The sequence below is a fragment of the Melozone crissalis genome, unplaced genomic scaffold, assembly GCF_028551555.1.
Source record: "Melozone crissalis strain CALT ecotype California unplaced genomic scaffold, PUWL_Pcris_2 ptg000068l_1, whole genome shotgun sequence".
NCBI lineage: Eukaryota > Metazoa > Chordata > Aves > Passeriformes > Passerellidae > Melozone > Melozone crissalis.
The window spans coordinates 1,752,024-1,768,154 of record NW_026535846.1 but is presented as its reverse complement, the minus strand read 5'-3'; the positions used below and the strand labels follow the sequence as shown (position 1 = coordinate 1,768,154).

General features: G+C 48.1%; 1 protein-coding gene across 1 annotated transcript; it reads right to left on the bottom strand.

The window, feature by feature from the left end:
- Positions 1 to 794: 794 nt before the first annotated feature.
- LOC128945956 (olfactory receptor 14J1-like) lies at positions 795 to 1,727 on the bottom strand. Its single transcript, XM_054289888.1, has one exon. It carries the CDS (start codon positions 1,725 to 1,727, stop codon positions 795 to 797), a length of 933 nt encoding a protein of 310 aa, XP_054145863.1.
- Positions 1,728 to 16,131: the final 14,404 nt, after the last annotated feature.

Sequence of the window (16,131 nt, the reverse complement as noted above, 5' to 3'; positions counted from 1 at the left end):
GAAAACTTTGCTGGAAGATTCTTTAGTTCATTTAAAGTCACCGAGAGCGCAGCCCTGCTGAAATTCATAAAGTTAGAAGGTTTTAATGAATTGGTTAAAAAAGAATAGGCCTCAGACAGAAGTTTTGTCAGCATTGCAAATGCAGCAAAAATGTTTTCTAAGCTGTAGAGCATAGGTGACAAATAACAATAGACCTCTGTAGAACTGGCTTATGGATTACAACAAGGTTATTTATTGTATATCTTTAGAAGGTTAGTATGAATGGAGCTCTGTTCTTTGTCTCTTCTGAGCAAGTCTTTGTTTTAACTACCATTAAGTGTGTTTTATATGATTGGATAGAATGCTTGTCAATATGTGTTGCTCTATGTGTGATTGGCTGAAATCTAGGCTGAGATGGTTTTATGCTATGCTGTAATGCCACACCTCCTTGGCATTCCCTGTGGATCAGCAAGCTGTTAACATCCTCTCTCCATTGTCTAACAATGTGCTGAGACTGATGTGCTGAAATAAAAAGCTCATGTCACTGGTCCGAATGTCCCGTACCTGTTCATGATTGTGTATAGGTGCCGCGGCAAGTGGGTTCCTCGTTAAGTGTGGCACAGCCCCTCATTGACAGAGTCTGTGGCCACAGGGGAGGTGGAGAGAAGCCAAATGAGAAATGGCACAAACAGTGGCCTTTCTTTGTGGAGAAGATTAAGAAACTAAAACACAGATAAAAACTTTCAAAATGAAAACAACAAGAATTATCAAAGATAACTTTTATTACAAGTGATTTGTAGAAATTGGCCAGCAATTTAGTGTTTCTGATACCATTCAATCATCAGTCTCCTCACTGCAGCATTGAGCTCCTTGTTCCTTAGGCTGTAGATGAGGGGGTTAAGGGCTGGGGGCACTACTGAGTACAGAACTGACAGCGCCAGATCCAGGGATGGGGAGGACATGGAGGGGGGCTTCAGGTAGGCAATTATGGCAGTGCTGACAAACAGGGAGATGACAGCCAGGTGAGGGAGGCAGGTGGAAAAGGCTTTGTGCCGTCCCTGCTCAGAGGGGATCCTCAGCACAGCCCTGAAGATCTGCACATAGGAGAAAACAATGAATACAAAACAACCAAATGATAAACAGGCACTGACAGCAATGAACCAAAGTTCCTTGAGGTTGGAGTAAGAGCAGGAGAGTTTGAGGATCTGTGGCACCTCACAGAAGAACTGGCCCAGGGCATTGCCATTGCACAGGGGCAGGGAAAATGTATTGGCTGTGTGCAGCAGGGCATTGAGAAAGGCACTGGCCCAGGCAGCTGCTGCCATGTGGGCACAAGCTCTGCTGCCCAGGAGGGTCCTGTAGTGCAGGGGTTTGCAAATGGACACGTAGCGGTCGTAGCACATGATAGTCAGGAGGGAAAGCTCTGCTACAATAAAGAAACTAAAGAAAAAGAGCTGTGTAGCACATCCTGTGTAGGAGATGGTGCTGGTGTCCCAGAGGGAATTGTGCATGGCTTTGGGGACAGTGGTGCAGATGGAGCCCAGGTCGCTGAGGGTCAGGTTGAGCAGGAGGAAGAACATGGGCGTGTGCAGGTGGTGGCTGCAGGCTACGGCGCTGATGATGAGGCCGTTGCCCAGGAGGGCAGCCAGGGAGATGGCCAGCAAGAGGCAGAAGTGCAGGAGCTGCAGCTGCCGCGTGTCTGCCAATGCCAGCAGGAGGAAGTGCCTGATGGAGCTGCTGTTGGACATTTGAGCTGTCTTAGCATGGGGATCTGTAAGAAAAATAATCATGGAATAGCTGGGTTTGGACTTTAAATGTCCCAGCACAGCCTGGGGACACTTTCCCCCCACTGCCTGCCCAGGGCTCTGCTGCCTGAAACTGTCCCTGCCAGCAGCTCCTCCCTGTGCCCAGGGCTGGGCCCTGCCAGTGCTGCCAGAGCCAAGCCCAGTCCTGGGGGATCAGCTCTGCCCTTCCGACCCTCCCAGCTCTGGCACTGCCCAGGGACAGCTCTGGCTCTTCAGGCTCTGATGGCAACTCAGAGCATTCCTGAGGAGGCTGGAAAAGTGACACTGATGCTGCCTTTAAGTTGCCCTGTGCTAATTTCTCTAACTGCCTGGATACATAAGACTGGAGAAAAAAAAAAAGGTTTGTTTCTCAACCTGAACAGAGAGATAAATATCTATGTGCAATTTCCTATCCAGGCAACCCAGAGCAGTGGATTAAAAAAGCAGGATTTTCCCTTTTATGCAGGCCCTTTCTGTGCTCCCTGTATAATGTACTTGGAAATTTTCTGCAGTTAAATGCCATGCTGGGAGCAGTCCTGGACAATGCAGCATCCTCCCCACTCAATGAGAACACTTCCAAGCCCTACCAGCTGTCTCCTCCCACCCAGATCTTGTCCCCCAGTGCTGGGAGAAGCTGCCAGGGCTGGCTGAGAGCTGTTCCTGGCAGGCAGCAGAGTCCCTGCCTCAGCACAGCGCCCTGGGCTGCAGGACCCTGCTCTGCAGGACAGCCTGGGCACCCCTGGCTGCTCTGCACAAGAGACAAGCAGAGAATGTACTCACAGAGTCTGTAGGCATTGCGATGTTCCAGCTTTAGGAAATGGCTCTAGGAGCTGCAGCTGCATTGTCCTGCAGCCAGAGGTTCCTGTGCCAAGGGCTGGCAGTGATTCTGCCCCAGGCACTTCTCAGCACCTTCCCAGCCCTGACTGATTGAAGCTCTTTGCGCCTCTTTGCTGTGCCCAGGGTGGCTGCAGGCAGTGCCCCAGCCCTGCTGGGCTGGAAAAATGCTGCTCATCAAGAGAAATGTGCTTTTGAAACTCTTCTTGGTTACCAGGAGCTGCCTCTGAGCCAGGAGCCCGGCCCAGCTCAGCAGCACAGATGCAGCACAAGGACTTTAATGAGCCTCTGGGGCTTTGTGCTCAGTCCTTAAACATCAGTCCCTGAGAGGGAGCTGAAGAAACCTCTCCAGAACTCCAAGGCAGAATCCAACTCCAAACTTTCTTGGACTTTTAATGGGTCCCGCTGAGGGACACAACTGAGAAAGTGTCCCCAGGCCCCAGGCAGAGCAGAGAACTGGAGGCAGTGATGACAAGTGGGGACAAAGAGAAGCCAAGTCTTGGTGCCCTGGGGCACAGCAGCAGGGTCTGTGCCACCAAGGGCTGTGAGGAGACACCTTGTCCTGAGGCACTAGGGCCTCCTGGCACAGCCCCAGCCAGGCTGGGCACTGTCAGCCCCTTGTCCTGCCCTCAGCATCCCCCCCTAGCCCACATCCCAGTGGCCTCAAGGATCTGCTGGAAGGAGTCCCTGGGGAGCCTTGCTCAGGAATGGCCCTTCATGCTCCCTGCAGGGACTGCAGGTTTTTCAAAGGACTTTGGGTTTGGCTTTTGCCTTGGAGTCTCTGAGAGGTTTGTGCAATCATGGCCTCCAATTATCTGCTGTAATTAGTCCCTGGAGAAGCTTTGTCAGTAACAACACTCAGTGGGCTCAATAATGCTTCAGGGTACTTCAGGTTTTTTAAATTACTTGGTGTTTCCCTTTTGATACAGACTCTGTGAGAGCTTTGTGCAATCATAGCCCAAGTTTTCTGCTTTAACGAGTCCCTTGAGAGCTTTGTACTGACACTTAGTAGTGCTCATTAATACTTTAAGATACTCAAGGTTTTTAAGGTACTTTGGATTTTCCTTTCTACACTGAGTCTCTGAGAGGATTTCATGCCATCCTGGCCTCCAATTCTCTCCTCCAAGGAGTCCATGAGGAGCCTGTGTTGGGAATGGACCTCAGAGGGACACATTCATGCCTGAAGACACTTTGAGTTTTTTCAGTGAGTTTGACTCCTGGAAAGGTTTGTGCAATCTGCTCTCAGGCCCAGGGTTCAAGGGCTCAACTCCAAATGCACCACAGGGCTCATTAGGATCAAGCAAGTCCTGACAACCCCTGGCTCTGCCTTGATTTCTCTGTGGTCTAGTTCAGTTCAACAGGAAGTTTTGTTTTTGCAGTTATGAAGAAATATTTCAATAAGCTTCTAAGAAATATGTATTCCTATTTTAAAGAGTGTGTTTTATTACTTTTCCCTTTAGAGAAGAGCTGATTGCAGCATTCTGTGATTGATATTGATCCAGGATACCTCTTCAGTAGGTCTGGCCAGGTCAGAGAAGTTTTATCTTGAAACTGACCCAGTGTGGACAACCTTGCTTCACATTACCCAAGCCCATGTGAGAAATTATTTTCACTTTCAAAAATTTAAATGCTTTATTAAGATCCTATTAAAATACAACTGAAGTCTGAATAAAGAAAAGAATACAGCATCAGGAGGAAAGGATTCAGTCACCATGTGCCCATCTACAAAATGGATGTTCTGTCTTTTATACCTCTAGCCCCTCACAAAGTCTTCTCAATTGACTCCTTCTTCTCTGTCCAGTGGTGGAGATCACTGTCTAACACCTTTTTTGGAAGTCAGGTGCTGCCATAATAACAAGCCAACCCTCCCAAATGCCCCGACTACTGATTGTATCACGTGATAACAATACAAGGGGGAGCAGCAGGATAACTATACATATACAAAACTTCTCCTAACATATATTTAATATTCACCCCTTAATTGTGAGAGTCAGCCATAGGATTACTCATCTATAACAAGCCCCCTTTTCTTTTTCTAGAAGTCATTTTGCGCAAACAATTAAGTAAAAATTTTTCTGTCTCTCTTGAATGAGTCATACCAGCATCTGTTGATGTAGGCAAGGACAGTGGGAACAGGAGAAAAATCTCAGGTTTTCCTTAGACACACTTATTTGGAATGGACAAAAGGGCATCCCAGGGGTCCAGTATGGCTTTGACTCCCATCTACCGTGCCTATGTGGCTGCTACCCATAGTCAGTGTATCTTAGGAGTGAGTACAGAGGCCAACTCGGTCCTGCCCTCCAGCCTCTGTTGAATTAAAAGACAACTGAGGAATGATAGAGGTCTGGTATGGCCTTTTGTCCCTACCTTACCATGCCTACGGGGTTGATACCCGCAGCAGGGCTATGGAGCCTTCTTGGTAGCAAACAAAGTGGCCAACCCAGTCTTGCTCTCCTTCCTTTGTCTTATTGTCTTTAAGAAGCTATCCCATTACCTTTTACAGTCCCTTGTGTACTTCTCCTCAACAGATGCTGGTAATTCTCACCCACTAAAACAGGAAGACAGTTCTCGAGCTGGTTGGTGGAAGCTTGACTCTACTTTTTGGGCATCTTGGTGTCTTTCTGGTTGTCTTTCAGTCTCTTCTTGAGAGTCAATCTTGTTTCACGCAGCCTGGATGTTATAATCCACTCTTTGGGGTCTTCCACTGGGCCTTTGGCTCTGTTGGCATGAGTCCATCCCCACTCTGCAGTTTGCACACCCGATTTGGTGGTGAGCAGTACCTGAAAAGGACCTTCCCACTGGGGAGTAAGAGGCTGATCTCTCCATGGCCTAATCATCACCCCATCCTCAGGATTAATATTATGGATTCTGGAATCCAGGGTGGTAGTTTGAGGAATTGCCCCTTTATGTCTTAGCCCTTCTAAGCTTTGTGCTATAGACATAACTTATTTCTTGGCATTGGCTTCCCCTTCCTCATAGGCAGCAACCTTCTGGGGGGGTCAGGAAGGGTAACCCAATTCATCATTTCATAGGGTGACACCCCCCGATCTGACTGGGGTTGGCTTCTAATTCCTGATAAGGCCAAAGGGAGACATTTTACCCATGACATTTGAGTTTCAATCATTACCTAACTACAGCTCTTTTAAGAGTGATTCATCCTCTCAACCCAACTGGAAGTCTGTGGACGCCATGGAGTGTGCAATTCCCATTTTACTCCCAAGGTCTAAACAACTTTCTACAATATCTTCAATGTGAAATGAGTTCCCTGGTCTGAATCAATCCTGTTTGCCATCCCATATTGGGTAATGATTGATTCTAGAAGTGTTTTATTCACAACATTGGCATTGGCTTTCACACTGGGTACCACCTCTACCCAATAAGTCACGTGATCTACTCTCACTGCCAAAACTTCCACTGTTGTACCTGGGGAAGCTCAGTAAAGTCCACTTGGATGTTTTGGAAGGGCCTTAAGGCTAGTTCTTGCCTTCCTCTGGGTATTTTCCTCATGACATTCTTATTTACTTCTTGACATATGACACACTGTTCAGTTACTTGCTTAGCTATTCTGAAAATTCCTATGCACCCCCAGTCCCTCAGAAATTGATCACTTAGCACTTGTGTACCCCAATGTGTTGTTCCATGTATGCCTTCTAGCATTTTCCTGGCAAGGTGTTTATTCAACATTTGCTTCCTATCTGCTAATCTCCACTTCCCTTTGTTATCTTTCTTGGCTCCTATTTTCAGGAGTTCTTCCTCTTCCATCCCACTGAATACAGGGATTTTTTGCATTTCTCTCATGGGTGCTAATACTGTTATTAGCTTTTCTGTCTCTGATTCAGTTGCATTTTAAGCTTCTAAATCAGCTAAATTGTTCCCTCACACCTGCTGAGTTGCTCCTTTTTTTTATGTCCTTTAACATTTACCACTGCTACTTCCTCTGGTAATTGTAAGGTTTCTAACACTTTAATCAGTTCCTTTCCCTTTGAATTTAATAGCCCCCTCTCTTCCTAAAATTTTCAAAAGATATGCAAAATATGCCAAAACCATATTTTCAGTCTGCATCTATTGCTCCCCTTTTCTGTGCTAATATTTCCAGAACTCCTTTTAGGACATATAGCTCCCACGCTTGGGCTGACCAGTTGGAAGGTAACTTTCTCTTTTCTATGGCCACCAACCCTTCATGCACTATAGCATACCCTGATACCCTGTGCCCCTTTATTACCCGTGCAGATCCATCCATGTACAATCATTTCCCTCCTTGGAATGGTTGATATCTTAGGTCCTCTCTTGCTTTCGTTTGATAGTTTATAACCTGTAGGCAATTATGTATTAGTTCCTCACTTGGTTCTCCATCCGAAAACTGGGCCAGGTTGAGTTGGTTACTCACGACCAGCTCTAAATGACTATTTATTATGATGGCTTTGTACTTTAGCACTTAGGAATCAGTGAGCCATTGCTCAGCCTTTTGGCTTAGGATACTTCTAACTGAGTGAGGGGTGTATACTTTCAATTTTCCCCCAAAGGTTAATTTTTTTGCTTTCTGATATGAGTAGGGCAGTCACTATCAAAGCCTGAATGCAGGTTGGCCACACCCAGCTGACAAGAGCTAGTAATTTTGATAAATTGGCCACTGATTTCCTGGATCCTCCCCAGTCCTGGGTTAGTACTCCATGTGCTACCACTTTTTTCTATATCCACAAACAATAGAAAGGTTTGTCTAAGGCAGGAAGACTCAATGCTGGTGCACTGACTAATTTTTGCTTCAAAGCTTCAAACTTTTGTTCATGATCTTTTTCCCCACCTAATCTCTTCTTCAACTAACTTTTCATACAAGAACCAGATGGCCTGCATGTAGCCTTCAATCCATAGCCTACAATATCCCAACAGGCCTAAAAACCTTCTGACTTCCCTCTTAGTTTTTGGCCATGGGAGTGAGACTATGCCCATAAATCTCTCAGGGCTCAGCTGCCAGGCCCCTTGACAAATCACATGTCCTAGGAATTTTACTTCCTACTCTACAAATTGTAGTTTCCCTTTTGATACCCAAAGTCCTTGGTCCCCCAGAAAATTTAACAATACTATAGTGGATTCCCAAACTTCTTTTTCTTCCTGTCCTGAGAAAAGCAAATAATTTACACATTGGATGAGCTTTTTCTCAGGTTTAATGAAGAAGAGTTGTGTTACTTCTCCTAGGGTTTGACCAAAGGGGTTTTGGGATTCAGAAAACCCTTGGGGAAACCCAGTCCACCAAAGCTGTTGCTTCCTCCCGGAATCAGGGTACTCCCATTCAAAGGTTAAAATATCCCACTTTCCTCTGCCAGTGGACATCCCCAAAAAGCATCTTTTAGGTCTATCACACTGAACCACTGGTGTGCTGGGGGGATATTACTCAGTAGTGTAGAGGGGTTAGGCACTACTAGGTAAGGATTCACTGTTCTTTTGTTCACTTCTCTCAAATCTTGAACAAGCCTGTAAGTCCCATCTGACTTCTTTATTGGTAATATGGGTGTTTTATGAGGGGACATACATGGTTCTAAGGTCCCCTCCTCAAGTAGGTCCAGGATCAGTGGCTGCAGTCCTTGTCTCCCCTCCAGGGAGAATGGGTATTGTCATACCTGAACTGGATGATTCTTATTAACTATTTTTATTACTATAGGTTTATGTTCTGTTTACCAGGGTTTTTTTTGTTTTGCCCACACCATCTCTTTAATTTTCTCCTGATTTTCCTCGCTTAATTGGAGAAGCTTAACTACTATTTTCCCTTCCTCTGGAAGCACTCCAATGTTAAACTGCACCTGTAAATCCTGTCCTAATAAATTTCACCCTTCTTCTGGAACTAATGGAACATCCCCAGTTCCTATTTTATTTGTTTCTTCAAAATTTGTTTGCTTTATAACTGGTGCTTTGAACTCTTCCCCTTTAGCACCTACTACTTGCACAGTATCTTGACCCTTTTTGCACCCCTTTGGGATTCTACAAACACAAGTTCTTTCAGCCCCCACATCTACAAAGAATTCAAATTCTTCCTCCTGGGGATTTATTTTTAAAGTTATCAAGGGCTCCTGATGGTGTCAGGTACCTCCTGACACCCCTAGTCTTCCACTTCTCCTTTTTGCTCAGTTTCACAGACTCTCAGGTCCCTTTCCTTCTGGGGTCAATTCTTTCTGATATGCCCACTCTCTTTACAGTAAAAGCAAACTGGTCATAGGTTCTCCTGTTTCAGAAACTCTCCTTTCTGTGCCCAGTCTCAAGGAATTGCATCTCCCCTCCATCTATCTTTCTGCACTCGGAATCCCCCTGCCTTATCTGGTTTGTTCTTTACATGCTGGTTTCCTTCCCTATTGGCAGTTATTAATACCTTGGCTTTTTTCTTGATCTTCTCTTAGTCCCTCTTTACACACACTTTCTGTGCTTCCCTTAATAGATCCTCTAACCTTCTTTCTTACCAACTTCTCTAACTTTCTCAGTATATCTGGCCAGGCATGAATGACAAAATTTATCTTTATTAAGATCTGTTCAGCAACTGTATCAGAGTCAACCCCTGATTATTGCTTCATATTCCTTCTCAATCTTTCTAGCCACTCTGTCCTGGTTTCTTCCTTCCTTTGCTGCTCATCAAAAGCTTTATGAGATTTTAATTCCATGGAGCTGCCTCTTTGATACCTCTTATAATCAATGTTCTATATTCCTCCATGTCTTGCCTTCTCCCAGTGCTGTTGTGCTCCCAGGCAGGGTGCACTACGGGCATTTTCAGATCCCCAGGAGGTCCTTGCACACGCTCCCTTTCCCATATTTGTATCCCAGCTGCTTGGATCATGTGTCTTTCTTCTGGTGTGAACAACATAATCATTAATGATTGCATCTCTTCCCATGTATAAATTTTGGGCCCCAGAAACTGGTATAACTGCTCTGTGGTGTCGTGTTTTAAAATGGTTATATGAGTTCAGTATTAAAGTTGGTTATCCCTTTTATAAGTTAAAAATATGGTTTGGTCCTCGGTTCCCCTCATGTACTTCCTCATAATGGTTTCTCCCTAAGTTGGTTACCCCTTGTTTTCCCACCAATGGCTTGTCCCTCAAGGTGACTGATCCCTTGATCCTTCCCTTTATGCCCTTATAAGTTTATTTCCTCCCTCCTGGTGCGGCCCACTTCCCCTGTATATCATTGTAACCACCCCTCTTTATTTCTAGAACCTTCCGTGTCAATCATCCCTTACTCAATGTATAATTTTCCTCCAGAGCCTCTTCCCTCGCCTATGTAATCCTTGTCCAGCTGTGTCCCACGCTCCTTCCCTGAGCTTCGTTTATTGGTCACCTCGTGTCTCCTCCTGTCACGCTCATTCCCTTCATCAGTGCCTCCCTAAACTGTCCTCCTCTGACACCCATCACTGGTCCCGCCTAGGAAATAACGCACCTTGGCATCCACACGAGTGTGCACTCCCTCCCTCCTTCCTTTATCTCGGGGTTTCATAGCCATGCTCTCACCTGCACCACCCATGCCCACAGAGAGCACCACTACCCATGGGTTTTTGAGGAGAACCCTGGAGTGGCAGATCTTGTGGTCTCCTCCGGCCACACACTGGGAGCGGCTAGCCAGCATTTGTCCAGCTCCCGTAGCCGCAGAGCAGGCTACAGGGAAAAAGCTTTTCCTGACATCCAACCTGAGCCTGCCCTGACTCAGCTGCAGCCATTCCCTCCACTCCTGTCACTGGGCACCAGAGGGAAGAGGTTCCCACAGCCCCAGCCAGGAACCCACTCCCAAGGCTGTTGCCATGGCCACCAGGGCTGGGACCGGTTGGGATGCTCGGTTTCCACGGGCCGGGGTTCAGGAATGGGATTCCCCAATTTCCTGCTCCTGCTAAAACCGCGCTGCCCTCGCTGCCCTCCCGCCTCCCATGGAAAGCACAAGAGGCAAAGATCCCAGGCTGGGATAAAAACCATATATTGGGAACAGCAACGAGATAAGGAACAAACAGGAACAGAAACAATATTGATAACAGAAGGGATAAGTAGGGAATGCCAAGGTAGATGGACAGGATTACACACCAATGGGAAGGGAGAACTCACCAGAACATGAACATATAAGTGTAAAAGGGGTAGAGAAGGCCAATGGAGAGGACAGAACGGGGACAAATTAACCTAGTGCTGCAGAACACCATGGGGAAGTTTCTTTTCTCACCCTGAGCTGTAAAGGAGTGCCCGGAGCCTGTGGTGTGTCTTTGCAGGGCATTGCTACTGCCTTTTCCCTGGTAGGCTCACAGGTTTGCACAGTTGTGCAGTGTCACAATGATCTCCTTGATTCTGCAGCCCTGCTGTGGCTGCTGTGTAACAATGGACCTGTGGTACCGTGAGGCTCCATAGTGTCACCATGGTCCCTTTGGTTCCACAAGGCCCTGCTGGGACATGATGGACCCTTGGTTCCATGGGGGGCCTGGGCTCCCACAGCCCCTCACAGACCCTTAAGGCCTCTCTGAGTTCCCCATGGCCCCTCATGGCCTCTCAAGGCCCTTCATGGTGCCTCATGACTGATGGCCCCTCACAGCCCCTCATGGCCCCTCACAGCCCCTTACACCCTTAGGCCCAGGGCTCCACCCAAGGCAGGAGAACAGGTTGGGCCCTACTTGTTCTGCTTTCATTTCAGTCCCTTCACAGCCACGAGTGCAGAAAGGCTGAAATGGAGCCTTTCCCCAGCATTTCCCTCAGGGTTAACTGCAGGCTGAAGCTCTGTGCTGGCGCTGGCCCGAGCGCCACCATCCCTGCAGCCGCCAGGCCTTTGCTGTCCCCCCGTGCCCGTTCCTTGTCCCCGAGTCCCGCCCGGCTCTGGCAGCAGCAGCAGCCGCAGTGCAGGGGGCGCCGACCCGGCCCAGCCGGGGCTCCCGGCCAGGAGCAGCAGCAGCGCCAGCCCCTTCCCGCCTGCTCCTGCGTCGGCTCCCAAGGGCTTTTTCCAGCTCAATTCTGGACTAGAGCAGCAATCACCCACACACAGCCCTGACTGCTCAGGGCCTGCCTGTGCTGCCCTGAGCCAGCCCTCAGAGGAAGAAAGGATCAGGTTCCAGTGCTGTTTTCAATGCTCTTTTACTCACCCTGAGGTGACAGGAGCAGGCTGCTGGTGCCTTTGCCTTGGGAATTGGGGATCATGGCTGCTCTTGGCCCTCTTCTTCTTGCAACCTGAATTTTATCCATAAAAATGCAAGTGCCTCTTTCAGTTGGTGCTACCCACGGTGTTTTCATGACAGTGAAGTCAGTATTTTTGTCACAGGCATAACGATCAGCAAATACTGGAATGCTCACCAGCACCTGAACACTAAGATGAGGGGAATTAAAGCCACACAGGCCACATTTGCAGTGCTCAAACACAGCCCGGTTGCTGGCGTTGTGTAAATAGGATAAGCTGACAGAGGCTGTCACAGAATTTGCCTCCGCAATGTGGAATTAAATCAAAAAATCCACCAGGAGTAACAGAAACCAGAACTTCTCAGCTCGCTTCATTGCTCCTTCCCAGCAGCAGGAAATGTAGGTGTCCAGAGGTGTTTTGCACTGCTGCTTCCCCCAGTTTGAGCCCAGGCTCTGCCCAGTCCCAGCGGGAACCTGAGCCCAGCCCAGGGAGCTCAGCGCACGCGGGGCCAGGCCCAGAGCCCGGGGCACGGCTGCCCATTGCGGGCCAGCGGTGGAGACAGAATGTCCTGAGGCCCAAACCTCCTGCTCCTGCCACACAGCGCCAGCCTTCTCCCCCTCCTCCTCCTCTCCCAGCACGGCACAAATTCCAGCTCGGAGAAGGCTTCCCCAGAGAACGCTCCAGCTCCTGTTCCAGCCTGAGTGTCCTTTCAGAGGAACAGGGCATCTTTCAGGCACTTGCACAAGCTCAGGCTTCGTACTTCATGGGGAATCTGGGATGCAAATGGCCTTGCTAAGAAAGCAAAAAGACGAGGGAATGGATTAGTAATTATTAGAAAAATTCACCCTTCTTCCAGGCGAGGTTCACCAGGTCATTCCCTGCATTTCTCCTTTTCCGAATGTTTCAGTCAGGTACTCTGAGAGGTCCATTGTGTTCTGGTGCTTATCACGAACTGCTTGTGCTCTTGATTTATGCACCAAAGCACCAGATGTGGAATCATCTACACTGAACTCAGAAACAAACTCCCTCTATCAGAGCATTTACACATTCCAGATAATTTTCAAGATTTCTGCTGACAGGTTGGAATGATTATCACACAACTCTCCACTTGTGGCTGCAGGCTCTGGAAATTCTTTCTCTGCATTCAGCCATGTTTGTATTCCCTAACAATTCCTGGTACCACCTCCTATTTTCTTAGCCTAGAACGTAGCAATGAAAACCTTACCCACAGCACAACTCCCCTGTCCACCAGGAAAAGAAAGGACAAGTTGTCAAGTCCTCAAAACCTTTGTCCTGCTTTGCTGCAAGTCCTGCTGCATGCACAGTGTGGAAAGCCAAGAGAAGCTGCAGGTGGTGGCACATCTTGTGACAGGAGCTCAACCTCAGTCTCCAGGAAAGGATTTTGAAAAGAACAGATGGGATTACTTGGGTCGGGCACGAATCCTGCAGCCGTGATCGTGGTCACAGGGGTTTTCAGGATGAGAGAGAGAGACAAGAATGTTGACTCCATGATCAGAAGGCTTGATTCATTATTTTATGATATATATATATGTATTACATTATAATTATACTAAAAAGAAAAGAAAATGGAAAGTTTCCTCAGAAGCTCCTAAGCTAAGAATAGAAAAGAATGATAACAAAGATCTGTGTCTCGGCAGAGAGCAAGAGCCAGCTCTGCCATGAGTAGTCAGTACATCCAAACATCCACAGGAGACCAATCATGGATCAACTTGTTGCATTTCACAGCAGCAGATAACCATTGTTTACATTTGTTGCTGAAACTTCTCAGCTTCAGCAGGAAAAATCCTAATGAAAGGATTTTAATGAAAAGATGTCTGCAACATGCAGGCAGGGAATGTGCCCCGGCAGTGTGGGACCCTCAGCAGGGACAATGCTCAGCAATCCTGCAGGCAGGGAATGTGCCCCAGCAGTGTGTGACCCTCAGCAGGGACAATGCTCAGCAGCATTGCTGTGCTCGGTCTCCATGGAACCATGCCAGGAGCAGCTACTGAGCTCAGAAGCCATCGCAGCCCCTGCCCTGCTCCAGAGCCCCTTGGCAGGGTGGGCTCCTGCCCTGGCTCTGTGTGCCAGGAGCCAGCAGCGCTGGGTGCAGGGAGCCCAGGGAGGGCACAGAAACGCTGGGTGAGAAATGCTGGGGCACAGCGAGATGGGCGAGTGCAGCCGGCCAGGGCAGAGGAGCAGCACGCACAGGGGGCACAGCCTGCAGATGGGCAGGGGGAGAAAACAGCAAACTTCTCAGAAGGGTGGAGAACAAACTTTTAGTTGCAAACTTCAGAGAATGAGGTACTTGGGAAATCTTAAACAGCATTGAATTATAGTAAAGCACTTGACAAAGCACTGACTGAGCAAACTCTAACCTGTCCAATTGCAAGTTAACCAGATTTTGAGAAGAGGAAGTCAGGAGAAGAGAGAGAGGGAGACAGAGATCCACAGTCAGCCTTGGATCTCAGCTGCTGTGAGCTCTGGGGCCGTGGGACATGTCAGTGTCACACCCGTGTCACAGCCTAACCTACTCTGGTCCCTCTCCCAGGTGGGGTTTTTGAGGTGCCAGGGGCTTGGCTGCCACTTTGGAGCTGCACCAGAGACTGCAGTGGCTGGGGTGGGGCAGTGACCACCCCACCTATGCACAACTCTCCCTGCCCCCAACACACACTGGAGATGTCTGGGGCCGTTCATCATTTCTCTGCTCTCCAGCACGAGGCAACAGACTCTGGCTGCAGCTCTGAGCTCGTGCCCAAGGCAACCACCCCTGGCAATGGGGCTCTGTTGGGAAGGATGAAAGTTACACAAGAAAGTCTCACAGATATGTATGCTTGGCAGAAAGATTTTTGAATGTAAAATCTGAAGAAGGAATAGAAATGAAAGCAAGTTTTGATATAGAAGAAAAGAATTGCTGAGCCAGTCTTATTGGATAGCTAAGGCAAAGGGTATCTTACTTAGAAGGGGGTTTATGGCTTAGAGCAAAGGATAAACCCATGTCAAACAAGAAGATGTTTTTACCAAGCAAAAGATACCACTGGCAAACAAGACTGCCGATGTTACAAGTAGAAAAAAGGTCTCAGAATTTTCCACTGGAAGAAAACTGAAAACCAACTTCTAGCTTGTTAATCTAAACAAGCTTAACTGTAACGTAGTAACTTTAATGATTGAAGAATAGTAACATGAATATGGTAATTGTAATAGTTCTGATAGGCTATAGGTAAAAGTTAAGGTATAGACTGGTTCTTCTGTATTAGGATGCTCAGCAAGGAAAGCATATAATGCATTTGTAACCTAAACTAAAGGGTTTTCAGGCTTGTCTGAAGCTGGAGCTGACAGCCACAGGCACAGGCTCTGTCACCCATGACCCTGGACTGCTGTAGCATCTTGGACACAATAAACTGCATTTTTGAGAGCCACCTGGCATCCCACATCTCTCATTGCAGCTCTTACTCTATGGAAACTCATGGAACCATGGTCAGTTGTGACAATGAGGGTCGAAGGACACCACGGTGACACTACGGAACCACATGGAACCAAGGGGCCATTGTGACACTGTGGTGCCTCATGGAATCAAGGACTCCATTGTGAAACTTGGGGGCCCCAAGGAACCAAGGGTCCATGGTGACCTTGTGCAGCCCATAGTGTCATAGAGGAGCCACTGTGACACAGCGAGGGCGCATGGAGCCGAGGGGCCATGGTGACACATCAGGGCTTCGTGGAACCAGAAAGCCGTTGAGACATTGCAAGGCCTCATGGAAGCACGGAGCCATTGCGACACTACAGAAGGAAGGGGAACATTGGGACACTCCAGGGCCTCATGGAACCAAGGAGACCATTGTGACACTGTGGGGTCCCATGGAACCAAGGGAACATGGAGTAGGTCTGGCTGGCTGGGCCTCCTGAGGACCACCTGACAGGTCCAGCTGACCTTGGCATGTTGAGGGCTTCTCATCGGCCCCTGAAGCATTGGGGCTCTAGGTTTTCCTTCCTATGGGAAAGAACTGTCCTTCTCCTCCAGGCCATGGCCAAAACTGGGATTCCTTCTCCAAATTGCCTTCAATGCAAAGATTGTTCTCAGATGAAATCTGCCAGGACAGACCGATCTTGCTGCCTTGGCTACCTGGGGCCACCTCTCATCTGCCTTTCAAACACTGGGACCATGTGCTTTTCTTTCTTATGGGAAAAAACATCCATCTCGACCAGGCACCCATGACCAAAATTGGGCATCTGCCCCCAGAATTTCCTATATCCAAGGATAGCTCCCAGACAAAAGGTGCCAGGACTGACAAGCCTGGCTGGCCTTGGCACTCATCTGCCTCTGAAACACTGGGGCTTAGTGCTTTCCTTCCTTATAAAAAGAACTCTTCTTTCTGTCCAGGTGCCCACAGCCAAAATTGAGATTCCACCTCCAAAAATC